Here is a 20099-nt window from a genome sequence, read left to right as displayed (position 1 = left end):
AAATGTTTCTTAGAGGGTTGGCCTAGTGTGGGGGCAGCAGCCAGACAGTGACCACCCCCACGCTGCGGACTTTGCACGGTGTCCACCACCGCCCCTCGTTTCCTGGGCCGGAAGATGCGCTTCCCACCGCCAGGTGGCACGGGAACAAGCAGCTGCGCTCTCGGGGGACTGTCCTTGCAGGTGTGGCCGGGCAACCCAGCCCGGTCCCGGGGGACGTGGGCTGGTTTTGAGCCCCTGAGGCAGCTCTTAGGTGCTTGTGTTCAGCCTGGGGCTTAGTCCCTGCTACGGAGTCAGGTCCAGGGCTGCTGGCACCAGGTTGGTGCTGGGAAGGTCTTCTGTAGCCCACCAAGTTTGGCTGGATGCATTGAAGACTTTTCTAGGGAAAAAAGTGAATCAATCTCTGAAATTTAAGCCAATAGACTTTTTCCCTCATACTGCGCCAACTGTGGACCTGCCGTTGTCCAGCCAGCGCTTAGAGTCTGTAGAAACGGGGACTTCTGAACGGAAACGTGAGTGAGCCATGAGTGGTCCCCAGCGCTCTGCCCCCGGGCCTATAAAATGTGTCAACCCTTCTCTGACTGCTGACCCACAAAGCTGCAGAAGAATAAGCCATATTCCTTCACCACGTGGCAGTGTAATGGGTAAAACACAATTTTTAAACCGTGGTAAGAGGTTTGTGTTTTATTTTAACTTAGGAAGATAATCTGGAGTAAATGGACATCACTAACACAATCCTGTTGTAAAACCGTAACCATCTGACTATAAATTCTGAGTCCCTGGAGGAAGATCACGGACAGTTCAGAACTCTTCCCTGTGTTCTGCTTTATCAAAGTAAATATGACCCAGGACGCCCCTCTTGGCAGATACAGAATAAATTATTCCCGGGCCAGGGCGGAGAGCGAGGCGGCTGCCATCCCGGACGTGCCTCTCCGGAGCTGGTCTCCAGGACAGGACATGCGCGAGCGTGAAGCGGGCCGTGGCGGGGTTGGGGGGGTGGGGGTGGGACGCAGCCGGTATGTGGTCACGCCCTGTGTTCGTGTATAACGTAGTGAATGTGTGTCGTACATGTGCTCTCATGGGAAGCCACGCAGGCAGTGCCCTGCTTCCCCAGACGGTCCCTGCGGTGGACGGAGCCCCGAGCGGCCTCCCGCCGCCCTCAGCACGGCGACTCCACGTAGTCGTTGTCCAGCCCGCGGCGGAAGCGTGCGGTCAGGGAGCGGCTGATGACGATGACGCGGGGGGCCATGCAGTCCTCCCTCCTGTGCAGGACGTTCCAGATGAGCATGGCCGCGGCCAGGGTGGCCAGCAGGCAGGCCCCGATGTTCAGGTAGCAAGACCAGGACAGGCTGGTGTACGGGCCGATTCTGTAGAACGTCACCAGCCCGATGACCAGAACAAAACCTGCGGATGAAGGACAGGGTGAGACAGGGAGCGGAGGAGGCTGCAGGTCCAGCCGTGGGGCCACTCCCACTTCTCCTCCCACCCAACCCTGTCCTCCTGGGTCTTGGTGCTGGTGCCTTGGGGTCGAGCTGAATTTTATGGGACTTTTGGGTCTGGTGGCTGTTGGGGGGGGCGTCTGCTCAATCCTGACCCCGGATGGTCATAGGGGCTCACGTGCTTCCTGTGACCTGGCAGGTGTCAGGCCACTTCCTTGGCCGCCCTCCCCATGGAGGTGACGCTGACACCCACTTCCTCACCCCGAACAGTCCAGCGGTAACTCCGTGGAAGCTCCGCTCTGGCTTATAAACGCCTAATTCATTCAAAGTGAAAGCAAACACAGATATTTTCTAAGTCTTACCTTGAAACAACTCAGATTTGTATTTAACTTAGTTTGAATTCCTGTTTTTAAGAGTTTTCTTATTCTTAGTGTTTGCTTCCAGAGGAAATATTTTCTTTCAAAACCTGAGATGGCGGAGGGCCTGCACATTCGGGGTGGGGGGAGTGGGGGGAGTGGGGGGGGAGCCGGACTGTGGCTGAATAGACTCGGCTGGTTCTAGAATGTCCCCCTCACCCACCCGGTCCCCTGCAGGTCTCTCTCCGTCCCTTCCTCTCTCCAGGTGACACGGGGGGTCCAGGACTGTGCACAGCGTCCTGTGTGGACTCAGTTAAGGAGGCCATGTCCCCTCTCGGTCAGCTGTTAATACCGTCACATCATGACTTCCATAGTTGTATCTTTAAGGAGCTCCAAAGACTTGATTTTATTAGTTCTTACAATAGGAAAACCAGGATTTCGCACCCAAGATCTGTCAGCTAGGCTAACAGGGCACTGATGTTTGAAAGAGTTCAGGTCTGAATCTGGGCTGGAAGCCCTGATGGCTGGGACGAGGCAGAGGGCTCGCTCCCCTCGCCCCATCCTGCCCCGTCCTTCTGAGTCTTGTTGAAAGAAGGCACAACAAGCTCCCTGGCTGGCAAAAAAATGCCCAAAGACGTAGTGAAAACAAGGGAACACATAAAGTACTTTCATTTGCATTACACAAAACACAGGTCCTAATTCCTTCCCTCACGCAAAACTCGGTGGCACAAAATCGTGGGCAGAGGATGTACTCCTAGCTGGGAGAGAGGAATGCCAGAAGTTTCTTTTTGCCAGTGTGCATGACAAACAGAATTAGTTATTTTTAACAGAAAGGAAGTATCGAGAAGCTTTCCATGTATAAAAAGCTCCACAAAGTACCATAGAGGATTAGCACAGGGATTAGTCACCGTCACCATTGTTTAGGACACAACCGGGGCAGTTAAGTGTTTAATTCATACTTTCTGGAAGGCGCAGAAATGCTTCCAGAATGCCTGTGTTTCTAGAAAACTCCAGCCTCTGCCCCAGCACTAAGTCATGACACAGCTATTAGAATCGTCAGCGGGCATCACTGCTGCCCTTTGCTCCGGGGCCACGCCAGGTCGTACATGATCTGGTTTCCTGAGGAAAGCCAGGAGGCCACAGGGAGTGGGGGACCAGCATGAACAGACGTGCAGATGTCACAGTGCAGGGCAGGTGGAGGGGCTGCAGCAGGCAGTTCGGCCTGGCCAGAGCCCAGGGCAGGAGACGAGACAAGTCCAGGAGGGGCTGGGAGTCCTGTCTGGACCACGCTGGGTCCCCGAGGGCCTTTGTCCTCCTCGGGCATGTTGGGTTCCAAGAAACGGACTCACCCTGGTCGCCACAGCAGAGGGCAGGGCTCCCTGGGCCACCTAGCCAAGGAGTTTGATGATCTCAGGGGAGTGGGGTCGGAGGAGCAACAGGCCACATGGACCAGCCTCCTGGCCTCAGCACAGATCTGCAGCGTCGTCCATCAGAAGGGAACGGGCGAAGGAACTGGGCCTCCGCACAGCCTCCAGGGCCATCGGCTGTCTGACATGGGGTTGGTTTGCGTCACTGAGAACAGAAGACCTTGAATTTACTGCAAGGCCGTCCAGTGGAGACTTGGCAATTGTGAGACCCCGACCTGGACAGGGCCTGACTGAGGAAAGCACGGGGCACGCCAGCAGGGCACACGCGTGGCCCTGGGACCTGAGACCCACTCCCAGGACTGTGCCCGAGTGAGACCCTGCTTGTCACAGGTCACAGGAAACATGACCGGGACCCCACATCAGAGCATCTGAAATGCGCGTCCTCGGAGACGAGGTGCTGGGCCACGGGCCGCGGGGCGGACACGGCTGCTCTGTGCTCGGTTCAGACAGGCCCGGCCAACGGGCGGCCACCACTGACCGGGGCCGGAGGCAGCACATATGGGCTTCTCGGTGTCACTTGTGTGTCTCCTGAGTCCTTTGTACATAAGGTTCATAGTAAGACAGTTAGAATAGTCTAGAAGTGCAACTAACTTTACAGTCTTCTATTAACAAGCACTTCCTAAAGCGTGTCACGACTCTGGCCACGTGCCTCTCGTTGCCACGTTCCCACAGCTGCGCTGGTTGCCCTGTGGAGGCTGTAGAGAACACGCTTTAGCGTCTCCCGGCCCTCAAGACACGCCTGGCCTTGAGTCTGCTCACGCTGCGCGCTGGTCCCCCTACCTTTCCTGGCGCCGCCATCCTGAGCTCCATCTGCCTGGTGGGAGGGCGCCTCCCGTCCTCCTGTCCTGGCCCCTGAGTGCTCAGTTGGGCAGTCACCCACCCATTGATCCAGGTCCCCCCGTTTAGGATGAGGGCTGTGGGGGTGGGGGGGGGGAGGCGCTGCGCCCTCCAGGCGGGGAACACCCACCCACTTGCCAGCGTCAGGGCTACTTATGGTTCTTAAGATCACATCGTCCGTTTTTTTTGGAAACAGGGCAGGCTGTTGCTTTGTTGCCGTCCTACTCAGCTTATTAACTTCCTCCGTATGTTTAGCTGTACGGCCTACAATGGAGAAGACTGTTTCTTATGTCACAAGATGAAAGAAGTGTGAATTCACATGTGAACAGACAGCCGGGCACAGCCACCCACGTCTGCAAGCACAGCGGGAAGAGTGGTGGGGGTGACAGGCCGGGGGAGCGCGGAGCCTCTTGGAGGGACTTTTTACAGAGTGAAATGAACAGGCCAAGTCCCCCCTGTCTCGTGCTTTGTCTTGAAAACGATTTCTCTAGCGTCCAGCAGTGAGCGGTGTGGACGGGTTTCAAGCATTGAGGTGCTCCTTCTCCAGCCAGCGTTGCTCAGAGGCTGCACCTTCTTGCTGGTTGGTTTTTTTCCCAAGAGAAGTAGGAAGGAGAAGTCTAGTTCTGTACCGCAGTGTAAAAAAAGGTTAACAAAATTTACATCGATGTGACTTTACTCTGTGTCAAGACCAGTGTTGGCTTTTGCTTTATCTTAGTTCAACTTGGAACACGTACAGTCAGAGAAGGGATATGCTTCCCTAACATCAAAAAAAAATACATTTGTTCCTGAAGCAGGAAAATACAAAGAACTGACTGGAACAGTGGGCCCAGGTGCTGGGCCGTGGGTGGATGTCACAGTGGGGCTGGCTCAGGGACACGTGGACTCTGCCCTGGGCCAGTGGGGGCGGTGTGGCCTGAGCAGATGCATGGGACGCGGGGACCAAGCATGCGCCACGCGGCAATGGCAGAAAGCCACAGAGATGCGGAGAGGCAGCGGCTGCCTGCGCTGGCCGTGTGGGCACATCCTCCTGAAATCAAACTGGCCTTTTACTTTGATAAGGTTCTCTCGCCACAGCCAGCCTGAAGTGCGGTTTCTCCATTCTCCTGACGTTCAGGTCCCCATTCTCGTGAATTTTTCAGTGACATCGCTGTTTGTACAGAAACGAATCTAAGGGGAGAGTTTTTAGCAAATGCACGGACTTCTGCACGTGGAGTCAATTCCGTCCTCATGAACTTGTGTTTCCAAAGCAAACAGCCCCTTTCTGTGAGCCGGCGGCTGTGGCACTGTGGTTCACAGCGCCCTCTCCTCTCTTCCTTCCTGCTGGCTTCCCAGGGTTCCACCGGCGGTCACAGGCCTTCCTCTGGTGTGGCCATCAAGCACACGCAGGGCCCACGGGTGGGAAGAGCATGTGGCTGAGCCCTGAGCCCTCAAGTAGCACACCTGCCTCAGCATCCACGGGGCAGCGCTGGCCAAGGCCCCGGAGCGTGTACAGGGCACTCGAGGCTCAGCTGTGAGCAGCAGAAGGTGGGGACAAGTGCCTCCCCCTTAGGGAGAGAGTCTAGGAAAGGAGAAGGCGACACTCTCCCCAGGGTGCGGGGCCAGGACTGGGCTTAGGAAGTGGGCTCAGAAGACAGGAAAGCGAAGCGTCTGGCCCAAGCCAAGTGCTGCTTTATAGTAAAGCACAGAAAGTGGTACGTTCCTATGAGCAGGTTTGCGAGAACAGCATGATCCCCACCAGCTCACGAGTTGCCAAGACAGACACCGTGCATCACCCCGACTGACCTTTCGGATGGTAAAGTCAGCCTTCTCACGGCGCGGAGTAAGCGGCCCTTAGGGTGTAAGTTTTTCATCATAAGAAAAAGTCTTAGGATTTCCAGAAGTGGAGAGGGGAAGCCTGCAGACGTGAAGCCCACAAGGTCCACGAAATGCCGCTCTTGAAATCATCCTCCTGGGTCTGAGGAGGGGTGGGCCAGGCTGGGGCTGGCGGACAGCTGCTGCGACCCCAGCGAACACAGTGCTTTCACGGGGTGTTCAGCTTATGGGTGGGGGTGGAATAAGGGACTGAAAGGAGTTTTTTCAACTTTAAGGTAAATTAAATTTACACTTGGAAAATTCTGCAAAGAAATTGCAAACTATTGCGTGCGGTGGCCTGAGTTCAATAGAGCAAACCCGGTGAAACGGCTGGTAGTCACACTGTTGCCCTGCAAGAGCAGCGTTTCCTGGGTTCTCCCTGGCGTCTGGGACTGGGTCCTTTGGAGCCACAGCCCTGAGCAGCAGGGGCTGCCCTTTCACAGACCCAGGCTGGGCATCATGCAAGCGTGGTGGAAACGGCCAGAAACGGCTGTGGGATGAATGGGCGAGCGGTTGGCCTCCTGTCTCCTCCCGCTGGGGTGTTGCTCTCCGGCTGGTCCCGGCCTCCCGGGGAATCCGTGTGCTTCCCCCTTTCACGAGCACCTCTCTCCCCCCGCCCACCCTCTGGCCCCAGCACTGGGGACTCAAGGTTCCCTTGCATAACAGGTACCAGCAGGCATTTCCCCCTCCTGGGACAGGATATCCTGGCGCCCTTCAGTCTCTCCCTGACTGTTTAAAACAGACCAGAGCACAGGAAAAAACCTAACTCTAAAATTAGCAGTGTGATAGAAGAAAGGCACAGAGCTGTGTTCTGTACTGTTTGTCAATGAAACAAGTCTAAACAGGGCCAAATGCATTTCCTTTTTGGGCACAGCAGACCCACTGTGGGTAACCGTCGGACACCATGGGGAGAGGGGGCCTGCGGAGGCAGAGGGACCATCTGAAGTGCCGCAGGTGCTGCTTGGGGCTTCTGGCTTTTTCCGTGGGCCTCTGCCTGTCTGACGGTTTTTGGACAGAGCCTGGTCCAACCTTTCCAGAGGCTGTGCTGGCCTGGAAATACTCAGGAAAGCAGCATGTGCCCCCAGCCCCCACTTGGCCAGGACAGCCCCTGAACCCCAGACCTTCGGCAGTGCCCCCCAACCCCCACCGATTGATGCAAGACAGTTTGATTTTAGTTGATGGGGGTTCCCCCGTTTCCATTTTTTTGGTGTGTTATTTGGAAACAACAATATTTTGTTCTGAAACAAGAGTTTACAGGAAGTAAGATGTCAGTTTTGACACCAAACCCACAATATTTTTTCTAATAATTCTAAATAAGTGTCTCAAAGAAGTTTCTTAAGAAATGCAATGACAGATTTGATCATCCTGCTAGGAGAAGTTACTTTCAGAATCAAGAGCTGTTACTTTTATTCCTTTAATGCCACTAAAATATCTGTTTCTAATCCAGCTTTTCCAATCACATTGCAAAATCTTCCACTTCCTTCTTGAAGGGATGGAATTTCAGATGATCCCACGTGAGAGAGGTGGGTGGTTTCAGTGAGTCGGGGAAACTGCTTGATTTACAGCCCTAAGGTCAGCAGAGGGCAGGTGGGTGATTTTCCTACATGTGTGGCATTGGAATGTCCGTGTTTTTCCTCACAGTCCTAGAGGAGGGAGGAGGTGGAGGTCCGAGGTCCCGCTTCATGTACCTGGTTAACTCTCAGAATTGCCCCGGGCAGGGTGGGCATTACCCCATTTTGCAGTTGGGTGAAATGAGGTGTGGCTTTGCCCCGTTCACGTGGCTGGTAAGCCGTAGGGCCGGACACAGTTCTGTTCTCCTGACATCAAAGCCTGCGCTCTTTCCTAGGCCCTGGCGACGCCCTCCGGCCTGCCCGGGCACAGGGAAGTGACTGGCCTTCTGTGAACAGGGCCTGTTTCCGAGTCCCACCCGGCACTTTCCAGCACGAGTGCTGCCAGCCTGTCAGCCGCATTCTGGAAATTGCGTTTCTCCAGGACGATGAGGGCCGGGATCCATTATTCCCCAAGTGATTCACTCGTACTTCCTGCCGTTCCTCCCGCCGCATGTGTTGGAACTGCACCCTCATGGTTGGGACACTGCCTTCTCCACTGAGCTGGAGAGGCAGGCGGTGGGCTGGTGACGTCCTGGCCCTTCCTCTGTCCCATCAGCCACCCGTCTGACCTTCCCCATAGGCAGCAGGAAACCTGAGCTCCCAGGTTCCCGTGATCGTTAAACCTGGGCCAGTGAGACAGGCAGAGGGAGAGGGGAAACCAGCACAGACGCCCCTATGCTCCCTGGGGTGCCGGGTGGACACTTTGGGGCTTCCGTGGCCGTTGTGCAGAGCCTCCTGGAACAGTCCCATTCGTCATCCACGGCGCTGCCACACTCGCCCTGTGAAGACTACAGTGTGCCCAGGCCCTGCCCCATTTCACCCTGCAGTCGCCCCCAGAGGCCAAGGTGGCTTCTGGATTGTTCGCTGATGGCCAAGGCCTCGCTGCTGTCCCCCACACTGCCCCCATCACGCTCGTCTGGCCCTGGTGTTGCATGTGCGTCCCTGTGTGCTTGGCGGGGTCCTCCACGCTTTGCCTGTGCTTCTTACAGGAGGGCCCTGCACACCCCAGCCGGGCCCCAGGAAGCTGCATTTATAACCGAGCGTGCAGGTCGCCAGCTGGGAACCATGTGTGCCCAGAACTCCCCGTCTGCTAACCGTTAGCCAGGAAGGCCATGGAGGCAGGCGAGGGGTCAGAAGGGCGCCTCCCTCTGCCCATGTGCCCAAGTGCCTGCAGCAGGCTGCTGCACCCTCATGGGAGGAGCGTGAACCCAGGCCGCCTGCCACACAGGCTGCAGAGGGGCAAAGAAAACACCAGATGCCGAAGACTTTGGAAAGCAAAGCAGGTCACCGTGAGCCTCAGCACCTTGTCTTAGATGGGAAGGGCCAGGAGGCCTTGAGCAAACAGACACAAACCCATCTGGTTGCACCTCAGCGTTCCGCCCCTGTGTGTGTATTTCTGTTTTGCTGCTGCCCACAGTGACGGGTGGGGTGGGAGCGTGACCCACAGGGGTCGCCATGACTTTAGAAGCCACAGCCAACCTGCCAGCCCTGACAAGAGCTGGGGATGCGGCTGCTCAGCCTGGCGGGGGCCCAGGTGAGGATACTTACTTGCCAGCTGGAACGCAGCGGCCATGGCCTCCTCCCAGCACTGGGAATCGGGCGACATCAGGGGCAGGCCCGTCAGCCCCAGGACGAAGGTGAGCTGGCCCGCGGCAAGTGCCGCCGTGGCCACCAGGTTGCAGGCTCGCATCATGTCGAACTGCACTGTGAGGGGCCGGAGGGAGAGAAGCAGGCGGTCAGCACGGGCGAGGCCGCTCAAGACCGGGCTGCCTGCCCCTCCCGGGACTCCTCCCTCCGTCTCACCGAGTCTCACCACTCCCTTCCCAGCCCCCACCTGCCCCTGGTCTCTGAGCGAGGCATTTGGAGGCTGTGCACACAGGGCAGAGGGAGGATGGGGCAGCCCGATGCTTGGACTGCAAAGGTGGGGGCCGTGGAGGTGTCATCGAGAGGCCATCAGGGGAGTCAACTTTCCCACCCATGTGCTGGAGGGCAGAGCCGTCCGCCGTGAAGTCAGGCCCCTTCCCCGTGGTCCTTCCATGCTGTAAAAGTGGCCCCCGCCCCCAGGCTTCAGGTGCAGCGCTGTCTGATTCATGCTCTGCGGGCAGGCGGCATTCACATTTAGCGCTTGTGGAGTCTAGAGTCTCGTGGGGGTGTTGTGCTGCTTCCTGCCACAGAGGGTCAGCTCCTCCTGCCCAGGGGTCTCGACCTGCTTCCCCCTGGCCTCCCTCCTGCTGTCCGGAGCTTGAGGGGTCTCACCCTTCCCAGATCCCAGGCCTGGCTCTGGACTGTGGTACAGGGGCCCCGGGCTGCTGCGAAGTCAGAGCAGCCCTGCGGGTGGAGGGGCAGAGGGCTTCTGGGAGGAGAGCCTGGCACCGAGGGCCAAGGAGCATTCCCAGGCAGACAGATGGACGGACGGCGCCTCTGCCAGGGCTTGACGCTGCCCGTGACACTCTCGCCCGCTCCTTGCGCGGCCGCACACGCTCCGTGGGCCTCACTGCCGGGTGACCGAGCGCTCATGTTCTGGGTTCTGTAGTCTTCAAAGTTACCACAAAACATAGCTGCAGTCGCTGGGAACCCTGACCCTTTAAAACTCAGGGAGACGAGGAGCCAGGGGTGGGCGGTGCAGCCTGGTGAGCGCAGGGCTTCTGGCAATGGTGTGGCAGCAGCTCTGGAGCAACTCGGAGAAAGGACAGAGGCTGGGCCGGAGAACAGAGCGGGCTCCCCGCACACGGGCTCAGACCCCTCCTCTCCCTCAAGGCTGGGGCGGCAGGGCTGCTAGCGCTTGTGATTTGCAGAAACCTTCCTGGCTGCTCACGAGGTCTTCTCGGGTCCCCATGACCACACGTGGAAGCAGGAGGACACGTGGCTCCTCTGTCAGCACGGGGGCTCCGGTTGCTCGGGCCACAGACTCTGGAACACCAGCTGGCTTCCCGTGGAGGCTGCTGTTCATCACACTCTTCCTGCCTTTTTCACGCTGTTTTCTTTGCAACAATTTTTACCCTTCAAACGCCCGTACAGAAGGTCCTGCTACTCTAAGAGGTCATAGAGTTTGGAAGTGGAGGTGGCCTCAGAGACGAGGGCTGTTAAAACGTGATGGGTGTTCACAACACAGGGCGGAACCGGGATCCACTCTGGGCCCAGGAATGTCCTTCCGGTTCCGGGGCCCAGCCTTGCAGGTGAGGAAAGACGTGCACCAACGGGCTGGCCATGCCGGGATTGTCTGCGCTGCAGTGTGTTGGTGCTGGCACCACGAGGCCCTGCCCTCCCGGTGGCCCCGGCGGCTCTGAGCGCTCAGCCCCATGCCACACACCCTGGCAGCAACCCACCCTCCAAGCAGTCGAGCTGGGCCGCTGCCTAGTACCCAGGTGCCTGAGGCTGTAAAGGCTGAGGCGGCAGACTCTCCCCTTGGCCATGCCCCTTTTCCCAGCCACCCAGAGGGGACCAGTCCTCACTAGCACCCACCAAGCCTGGACATTTGACGGGTTCTTACACTTGCTGTGTGCGCGGCCTGGGCAGCAGCACTGGGTTTTGAGGAGCCATGAGAACGTGGCCGTGAGTGTCTGCCGGCTGGGCAGTCGTTGTGCCCCTTCCCACCCCAGTGCCCTGTGAGGCTGCCTCCCAGGAGACAGAGAGCAGCGGTCACCACAGGAGATTTAATTACGTGTTTGTTCATGTCCCCCCTGGCTTCAGGGAAAGGACACAGGTGCCCGACAAAATGCACAAAACTTGGAGAGATGAAAAGTGGCAGAGAGAACGGGGGCCAGAAAGCAAGACTGACTCCCGACCTGGGCTGTGAGGTACCCCCAGACCCCCACCTGATGAGTAACAAAAGTCACGGCCGCCGCACACGCCCAGTGAGCCAGTGTGGGGGAAGGGCCCTGTCCTCGAGGACGGGACCTGGTGTGACATGGGGCCAGCTGGAGGGCCTGTCCCAGGGTCGTCCCCTGACCCAGCATGCTCGGGACACCCTCACTACAGCTTGTTACGTTGGGGGACGGTGGTGTTGGCCCGATGCGCCAAGTGGCTGTGGCTCGGCTCTGCGGGCTCTGCCAGGACTTGGGCACAGAGCTGGCAGGAGCGTGGCTGCTGTCCCCGAGAGCTGCCCTGGCCACCTGCATCATGTCTGGAATCTCTAGGGTGAAGCAACATGAGTCTCGCCCCCTCGGTACCCCCACACGGGGCTCGGGATGGACAGACAGAGGTGATGCTGTGGTCGAGGCCGCCCACTCCTCCTCCCTGTCCCTAGCCCGGCTGGAGGCTGGACCATCAGGGGCAAAGCCTGGGCTGGGGTTTTGCATGAGAGCTGATGAGACTGGGAGCTGGTTTGATTGAAGGGGGCAGCCCAGAAACCCAGCCAGAAGCCCCCAGCTCCGGAACCCCCGGGGCAGCAGTGCTCGGTCCCCGGGAGCTGGTGAGACATCTGCCAGCCCCTCTCCCTGGTCTCGGCCTCATTCACGAGAAGCTCCAAATACGTTTCCCTTGTTCTGGGAAAACCTCTGATGCTCAGGGCATCATTAAAGGTCAGGTGCCACAGATGACGTGTTATGGCAGGAGGATGTTTTAAAAGTTGTTCAGGAGGCTTATCAGGTGGTCAGGGAGGGACAGCAAACAAGGGCAGGTGAGCGGGGCGCTCGGGACAGGCGGCAGGGTGGCTGTGCGGTCTGGAGGCAGAGAGCGTCCCGGCCCGTGTCTTCCTGGCGTGACCTGACCCGACCTGGCTCAGCAAGGGGGCGGGGGGACGGATGCCCGGAGCGGGCACCTGTGGGGCATTGGAGGCCTTGAGCCCAGGGCAGGGGCTGGGCTGACGTGGGACCTCCCCCCGGGGTGGAGGGTTGCTCTGTTGCGGAGGGGGGGGCGTGCGCAGTGCACTTGTGGGGCGGGAGAGGCGTGGCCTGCGCGGAGCCCATGCTAGAGCCCCGGTCACTGGCTTTCACTGCTCCTCAGGACAGACCCAGAGCCCAGAGGGACCAGTCTGACCGGCAGGTCACAGTGACCCAAGTTCAGCTGACCTACCCAGCCCCCCCCCCAGGCCCCTGGTCTGAGAGCTCACAGAAGCTCATTGATTCATTCAGGCTCTTCGCCCTTTTTAAGGGAGGTTGTGGCTCTCTGCTTGCAAAGGCGGGGGCGGGCTGGCAAGCCAGCCACTCCCGATGGAAGACACCCCCAGGCTGTGCTGCGTGGGGGTCCACGTGCAAAGACGGGGTCGCGTCCCCTCGGGGACCTGAGCGGAGCCACGTGCCTCCTGCAGCCTCAGTCTCTTTGCCTGTGAAGTGGAGGCAACATCCCCCCACTCCCATTCCCTCGTGGGTCAGGGTTCTGAGGGCCGTCATGCCTGAGTTGAGTGAGGCGTGCCCTGTGGAGCAACCAGCAGAGACCTGGCTGGAGCCACGTTTTCCTGAGGACAAGTGTCGTATTCAGAACAGGTGATGAGGTCTACGTGTTAGACTCTTGTCTGCAGTTTTAAAGGGTCGTCACTGGGGAGACCTTTGCCCATCGGCTGCTGTTGCCGTGTGTCTACACGTTAGGTGACAAGCGTTTTCATATTTATGAACCTTCCGTCCCGTACACTCAAACCCTACCCCGCTTTCAAAGTCAAGTTCCCACCTTTCAGAGCTGTAATGGATCCTGTGCCGGACGTGACCAACCAGACAGGACCACTGGGCAGAGGGAGCCAGTCCCCTGCTCACAGGAGTCGGCTCTTCTCTGCCGTCTGAAGGCCATCAGTCTCCCACTCTCTCCTGGGCATGCCACCTACAGCCAGTCCCTGGAGGGTCTCCCTCTGTGCTGCCCACTGCCTTAACAACCCTGACAACTGTGGAATGAAGTCCAAACCCAGCCGCATGTTTTTAAGCTTCTTGTTTATTTTACTCATTAACAGTCTTTATTTTCCACCAGGAAAAACGTATTTTCCTTGCTTTGGTTAATGTATCCGTACTGTAGCTATGCATGACGGCAGAGAAAAAGCCCCCTCCCGCACAGGAAGAATTCTGTCCCAAAGGGGCCGGGGCAGGGTGGGCTTGGAGCTTGGGGCTCGCTTGTGTCCCCAAGAGCCAAGGTCGCCCCTGTGAGCAGAGCACCCATCACCCGTCAGCAGACGTGCCCGCATCCACAGCCGCTTTAAAGGAGGAAGGAAAATAAGCAGACTTACGTTTGACGGTGCCTCGCGACTCCTGGAAGCCCGCCGCCTCGGAGCCCCAGCCCAGGGCCTCGCAGTCCCGCACGTCCGCCTGCCCGGGCCTGGCCCCCGGGCTCGGCCCTCCCCTGGCCCTGTCCAGCCAGCAGGACCGCCACAGCCCCACGCTCCGCCTGCGCCCATCCTCCAGCGTCTGGTACACCCAGTTGGGGGTGAAGGCCGCTGCGTTGTTGAGAATGAGAGAGACGAGGGCCACCAGCACGGCCGTGGCCACCACTTTCTGGACAGTCATCGCGGACTGCAGTGCCGTCCCCTTGTCGTGGAGAAAGTCCCAGTCCCAGTCGGTCAGCTGCTGTCACCAGGGGTGGCTAGAGGACATCACCGCTCATGCTTGGAGGCGTCAGGAAGGCCCATGCGACAGGTGCGGGGGCGCCCGCCTTGCGGCCCTCCTTACCCTCCTTCCTGCACCTGGAGCAGGGCCAGGCCTGAGCTGAAGCCTTCGGAGCTGCCCATCCCGGGGAGGAAGCAGGGGCACCAGCGAGAGTCCAGAGTCGTGAGCGCGCCGTCTTCCTGGGAGGAGGAGGAGGCGAAGAGAACAGAAATCACTGGCGAGGCAGGCAGCAACGCGGGGTGCCTGGGCCTCACTCTCAGGACCAGTGCAGAGCGGGGCTCTGAGCAGGGCCGCTGGGAGCAGCGCAAGTGAGCCACTGGGGCCTCCGCTGCCTGAGCCCCTGCCCGGTGCCTCCGCCACCGAACAGCTGGTCCTGGAAAGCAAAAGGGTTGCTGCAGGGATGCGCGTGCGTGTGTGAGTGAGTGTGTGTGTGCCTCGCGCCTGCGTTTTCCCCCTGTCTCTCAGCAGAGAGGAAATGGTTGTTTTTGAGGCTGTTTTTGGTGAGCTGGAGGGCGTAGCCAACTGCAACAAATAGCAGCCAGACACTAACAGGATGTGTTTCCTGATAGGAAAGGCAGGGGGGCCTTCTTCTGGAGGCCTGCTCCGGGACCCTCCCCCGCCCTACCCACCTTCCCTGGAAGTGGAGGCCAGGGATGCCGGCCTGGCAGGCCCACAGGCCCCACTGTCTGTCTCGACCCGGTGGCTCGGGGCGGGCAGGGCGCTGGTGACCAGTCGCCCACCTTGGGGACTGGGCGTACCCCAGCCATCGGTCACTCCCCCAGCACATGGGTGCCACGCACCCATAGGTGCACAGCAGAGAAGGGCCAGTGTGGTGGGGAGGCCCCCTGGACTCCTCCACCTCCCAGCTGAGACCCTCACCCATGCTTGGAGACCCACCAGAGCAGGCCGTCGTCCTTGAGGTTCAAGAGGCTGGGTTCTGGACGAGCCGTGCACCCGGCAAGACCTGAGGGCCTGGGCCCTGTCTGCTGCTGACGGGGTGCGTGGGCAGTAAGGGCCCAGGTCTTGCACTGGGTGCCCTGCCCTGTGTCGCATAAGCCGTCAGGCTGAGGGGCGCTCAGAGAGCTAGTCATCTGCTCTGCTCAGATCCTCTGGGCTGCGACTCATTCAGCCGGGCCTGTGCTAAAACCAAACTGGTCGGCCCTGGAAGTCCCCGCCCCAAGTTTACATTCCTTAAAGGCAGGGGGTCTTTGGAGAATCAAGGTTCTCAAGAAACATCTGTCCATCAGTTCCCAGAGGAATTTTATGTCCTTTGGATTTTTCCCACCAGAGCTTGTAGCAAACATGTCAGCTGAGTTCTTGCCACTTTCCCTCTTCCCTCGGCTGTGCTGGAAGCAGGGCTGCCCCCCTGCTCCCCCTGCTCTCACTCCAGCCGCCCTGTGGGTGGGGAGGCACCTGGGGGTCTGTCAGCTCAGAAGACCCTGTGGGAGGGCAGCCCCTCTGAGGACTAGGGCTGGGGCTCCTGTGCACACAGTGCAGTAGATGGCCTCGAAAGGAAGTTTTCCTCAAAGTTTCCATTAAAAGAGCATCAATTTCCCTCCTTACTCATTAGAATCGCTTATCCTGAGCCAGTCTTTAAGTGGCTAATATCTGCTGAAAAGCAAGCAGGGGGTTTCAGGAACCGTAGCCCCTGCTTTGCTTGTCCTGGGAACAGCCCTTGGGCCAGTGCCATCCAGCTCTCTCCCGGGCTGGGCGGGGAGCAGGCCGGGCCACCTGCTGGGGCTCCTATCGGACCAGCCCCCAGCCTCCGGCTCGGGTGGAGTGGACAGCTGGGCTGGAGAGGGGGAGGGTGGCCGGCCTGGGAGCAGACCTTGAGTCAGGATGACCAAGTCCTTCAAGGACCCCCTCATCCATCGTGTGCCACCCCAGGGGCCCTTCCTGTTCTCCGCGGTCCAGGTCTTTGGCCCTGTCAAGGCCTCCCCTGCTCCTTCACGCGGACAAGCAGCAGTGTCATCTTAGAGCAGAGACACACGGGAGGTTTGGACACAGCGTGTGTGCCACTTGGTGGGACGTGAAGCTGGGAGTGGTCAACCACTGCTCCACCCCACCAGGGTCTCCACAGAGCAGCCCAAGAGGAGGGGCCTCTGGCTCGCTCTGGGAGCTTCTCAGAGGACAAGACTTTCCCAAGAGTCGGGCCGCTCGGAGCCCATCTGCCCCTCACTTGACAGGGTGCAGACGCTACCGGACAGCAGGAAGCGCTCACGGCTCTGGTGGGGACTAGGCGGGTGTCCACATGGACTTTCGATTGGATGCACAGACCCCAGGACTCACATGGGGTAAAGCTGCCCGTGGAGAGGCTGTCGGGAGTGGCTGGCACCCTGCTTCCGCGCTGATCGCCCAGGGGCTCCTTGAGAACGGACGGGTGGAGTCCGCAGTGACTCACGCATCCTGAGGGCCACCAGCCGCTCGCATCCCAGAAGTTACTTACTGGTCTGTTCTCCTCAGGGCTCTGGGGTCATCAGGGGACGGAGCCCCAGGAGGAGGGGCCCCAGAGCATCCTCCCTCCTGCCAGCGTCTTTTCTCAGGGAGGCCATCCTGGGTCTGAGGTTGTCCTGGGACCTGCTAGGGGGCGGGCAGGAGCCCCCATCAGCATTGGAGGGAGGGAGATGCTAGAAACCTCCAAACAAGGAAGGAAGACCCCGGCCCGAGCCTGTGCCAGGGGTGTCAGAAGGCAGCTCTGCAGGCCCGTCCCCGGGACCCCCGCCTCCATTCAGCACACGGCAAGGCCCACCTGGGTGTCATGCTTGTCCTCGTGGGAGTTGGGGGACCCCACTCCCCGCCTGACCCAGGGGCTCTGTGTGAGGGTGGAGGGAGCACTAGGAGTTCAGCCTGGGACAGAGGTGCCGGGTGCGGGGTGGGGGAGAAGCAAGTGTTCACTGAGGGGCACGGTGGGGCCTGGCAGCCTGCACAAGACACTCTCCAGGGTCTTCACGGGACCCCTTGTGGCCGAGGGAGGGAGCCTGCGCAAGGAGCAGGCACCAGGGCCAGCCGTGAGAGGTACACCAGCCCCTGCACCCCTGGGACACGGGTGTCTCACCCGTTTTCTTCCCGGGAGAGTATGTGGGCCCCAGTTTGCCACGTTGCTCTGTGGGTGAAGCTGTTGGGCTCGCACGCGGCCCCCTTCTCAGAGACCATGTGTCCAGCCGGATCCCCGTGCTGCCTGGCACGGGTCTTGCTGGGGCCCGAGTCGTGAGAGCGGCAGCTCACTGGAGCCACGTGTCCTCCACTGCAGCAAGGCTGTCTGGGAGAACATGGCGCGCATGTGCGTGAAGACCCAGCGGCTGGATGTCGCCAAGGTGTGCCTGGGGCACATGGGCCATGCGCGCGGAGCCCGAGCGCTGCGGGAGGCTGAGCAGGAGCCAGAGCCAGAGGCCAGGGTGGCTGTGTTGGCCATACAGCTGGGCATGCTGGTGAGTGGGCACCACCCCGATGGGCAGGCCAGCCTCCCACGCACAGTGTGTGCTTGTCCGGGCCCTTGGGTTGCAGGGAACAGAAACCCCCTCAAACAAGCTGAGGCCAAAATGGGGGTGGGGGGGAGGGAGCCCCTGCAGAGCCCCCGAGGCCACCCCGCTCCACGCCGGTCCTCTCCCTGCCTCCTGCGTGTTCGCGGAGCTCACGGCCCCTTGTACCCCTGTGGCCCAGAGAGGCCGATGGAAGTCGCGGGAGATGCAGGCCGAGTGGCCGGGCACTGTCGGTGGGGGGGACAGTCGGGAGCAGACACCTATGGGTCTGATGGGGTCTGGGTGGAGCTCAGACCCCCTGGCTGACGGGCAGGCCTGCCCTCTCCAGTGTCATCTTGACCATCCCCGCCCATGCCCCAAAGTGTCCATTCCACCCAGGTTGTGTTGTGGTCTCAGTCGTGGGTGGGTTGACGGCCCGGCCGCCCTGCCGCCCACCACGGTGGATCCCTGGTGACTTTCGGCTGCCGTTGGGGTCATCGTCGGTGCCGACAGGGAAACTTCCTTCCCTCAGGAGGACGCGGAGCATCTGTACAAGAAATGCGGGCGCTACGATCTCCTCAATAGGCTCCTGCAGGCCTCAGGCCAGTGGCAGAGGGCCATTGAGGTGGCTGAGCGACACGACCGCGTGCACCTGCGCACCACCTACTACAACTACGCCCGGCACCTGGAGGCCAGCGGGGACTGCAGCCTGGCCCTCAGCTAGTGAGCACGGGCGGGCAGCCAGGACCTCTTGTCTCTGCTGCCCCAGTGAGGGGGCCTCAGAGGTTCTCAGAGGAAGATCCGGGCCAGCACCATCTCGGTGGGAGGCCTTCGGGGGGGGCCTGAGCTCTGTGCTTTAGGAGGAACTGCCAGGCCCTGGGTCTCTAGGCCGCAGCGCTGGTCGGGCCTGTGCCCCCCGGACAGTGCTAGTGGTGGAGCCCTTAGTCGGGTGCACAGGCCATAGAGCTGCAAGCTGAACCAGGGAGCGAGTGGCACTTTCTCTTCTCCCACAGCTACGAGAAATCAGACACACACCGCTTCGAGGTGCCGCGGATGCTGGCGGAGGACCTGCAGGCCCTGGAGCTGTACATCAACAAGATGAAGGACAAGTGAGTGGCCGGGCCCGGGAGGTCTTCCCCCCAGAGCCTCACACGTCAGCTGGTCCTCAGGGCACCGGGCGGGGGCCTCCCCTGGGGACCTCACTCGGGCTCGTCCACCCAGCGTCCATGTCTCCTGGCTGCTGGTGTGGGACCCAGGGCTCACTTCCAGCGGGAGAGGAGCCTGAGGGAGCGCATGCGGCTCCTCTCAGGACCCTGTGGAGGTGGTGGGCCCAGTACCTGGAGAGCCAGGCCGAGATGGACGCTGCGCTTCGCTACTACGAGCTGGCGCACGACTACTTCTCCCTGGTCCGCGTTTACTGCTTCCAGGGCAACATCCAGAAGGTAGGAGCCCCGGAGGGAGGCAGGCTGCTTGGCAGAGCGGGCTGCTTGGCAGAGCAGGCTGCACGCAAAGCCCCTGTCCCTGGTGTCTCTAGGCCGCAGAGATAGCCAGCGAGACCGGGAACTGGGCGGCCTCCTACCACCTGGCCCGCCAGTACGAGAGCCAGGATGAGGTGCGGCAGGCCGTGCACTTCTACACGCGCGCCCAGGCCTTCAACAATGCCATCCGCCTTTGCAAGGTGAGCGCCCAGCCCCTGCCAGTGCCGCCGGGTGGGGGAGGCTGCTTCCCACCTTCTGTTGAGAGAGTTTCAAACAGAAGGTTAGAGACTCATGTCGTGAGTGTCATACCCCTACCCAGGCAGATGTCTACCTCTCACGCCTCACTCTGCCCAAGTGCGCTCGGGGATGCTCCCTGCTATCCAGGCTCCTGAGCAGCAGGGAGGCTGTTCACGCCTCGTACTCAGTAGACCTACCTAGGAAGCTGTCGGACGCTCTGCATCCATAAAAGTGTTCCAGCCCAGGGTCCCACTTCAGGAAAAGTCGAAAAGGCGGAGAGCCCTCATGTCAGGTAGTTCCCCAACGTTCTGTGCTCCCACAGGAGCACGGCCTGGATGACCAGCTTATGAACTTGGCCCTGCTGAGCTCCCCCAAGGACATGATCGAGGCCGCACGCTACTACGAGGAGAAGGGCGAGCAGATGGACCAGGCGGTCATGCTGTACCACAAGGTGAGGCCACCCGCCCCAGACCCCGGGCACAGCGGGGCACCCAGACGGTGCTGCTCAGAGCTCCCCCACTGTCCACAGGCCGGCCACTTCTCCAAGGCCCTGGAGCTGGCCTTCGCCACACAGCAGTTTGTGGCCCTGCAGCTCGTGGCAGAGGACCTGGACGAGAAGTCAGACCCTGCCCTCCTGGCCCGCTGCTCCGACTTCTTCCTGGAGCACAGTCAGTACGAGAAAGCGGTGGAGCTGCTGCTGGCCGCCAAGAAGGTACGGGCCCTGCGGGCGGGCGGCCAGGCCACCCTCACCAACCACGCTCACCAGGAAGGCCAGGCCGGCCTGTGCGGGACTTGCCGCCTGTTTCCAGTCATAGCCAAAGAGTCCACTTTCTTCTGTGTGTGTGTTGTAAAGAGCACATAACGTGAAAGTTACCATCTTAGGGG

General features: G+C 60.1%; 2 protein-coding genes across 11 annotated transcripts in view; one reads left to right on the top strand and one right to left on the bottom strand.

The window, feature by feature from the left end:
- Positions 1-20099, top strand: part of IFT140 (intraflagellar transport 140) — a 71685-nt gene that overhangs the window by 40519 nt on the left and 11067 nt on the right. For 9 of the 10 annotated variants that reach the window (XM_082431823.1, XM_082431816.1, XM_082431821.1 and 6 more), the window contains 6 exons: positions 17292-17469; positions 18032-18222; positions 18513-18608; positions 18809-18941; positions 19034-19177; positions 19537-19926. In XM_082431823.1, coding sequence (XP_082287949.1) covers positions 17292-17469; positions 18032-18222; positions 18513-18608; positions 18809-18941; positions 19034-19177; positions 19537-19926 — 1132 coding nt within the window. The remainder of the gene's footprint in view (positions 1-17291; positions 17470-18031; positions 18223-18512; positions 18609-18808; positions 18942-19033; positions 19178-19536; positions 19927-20099) is intronic. The other variant, XM_082431817.1, reaches the window with a different exon arrangement.
- Positions 667-14535, bottom strand: TMEM204 (transmembrane protein 204). The gene is made up of 3 exons (XM_082431872.1): positions 13666-14535; positions 9066-9221; positions 667-1401 (listed from the first exon to the last, which is right to left on the bottom strand). Exons 1-3 carry the CDS (start codon positions 13940-13942, stop codon positions 1157-1159), a joined length of 678 nt encoding a protein of 225 aa, XP_082287998.1. The 5' UTR covers positions 13943-14535; the 3' UTR covers positions 667-1156.

Source organism: Balaenoptera physalus (assembly GCF_965194825.1).
Source record: "Balaenoptera physalus genome assembly, chromosome: 16".
NCBI lineage: Eukaryota > Metazoa > Chordata > Mammalia > Artiodactyla > Balaenopteridae > Balaenoptera > Balaenoptera physalus.
This window is presented reverse-complemented; position numbering and strand designations above follow the sequence as displayed.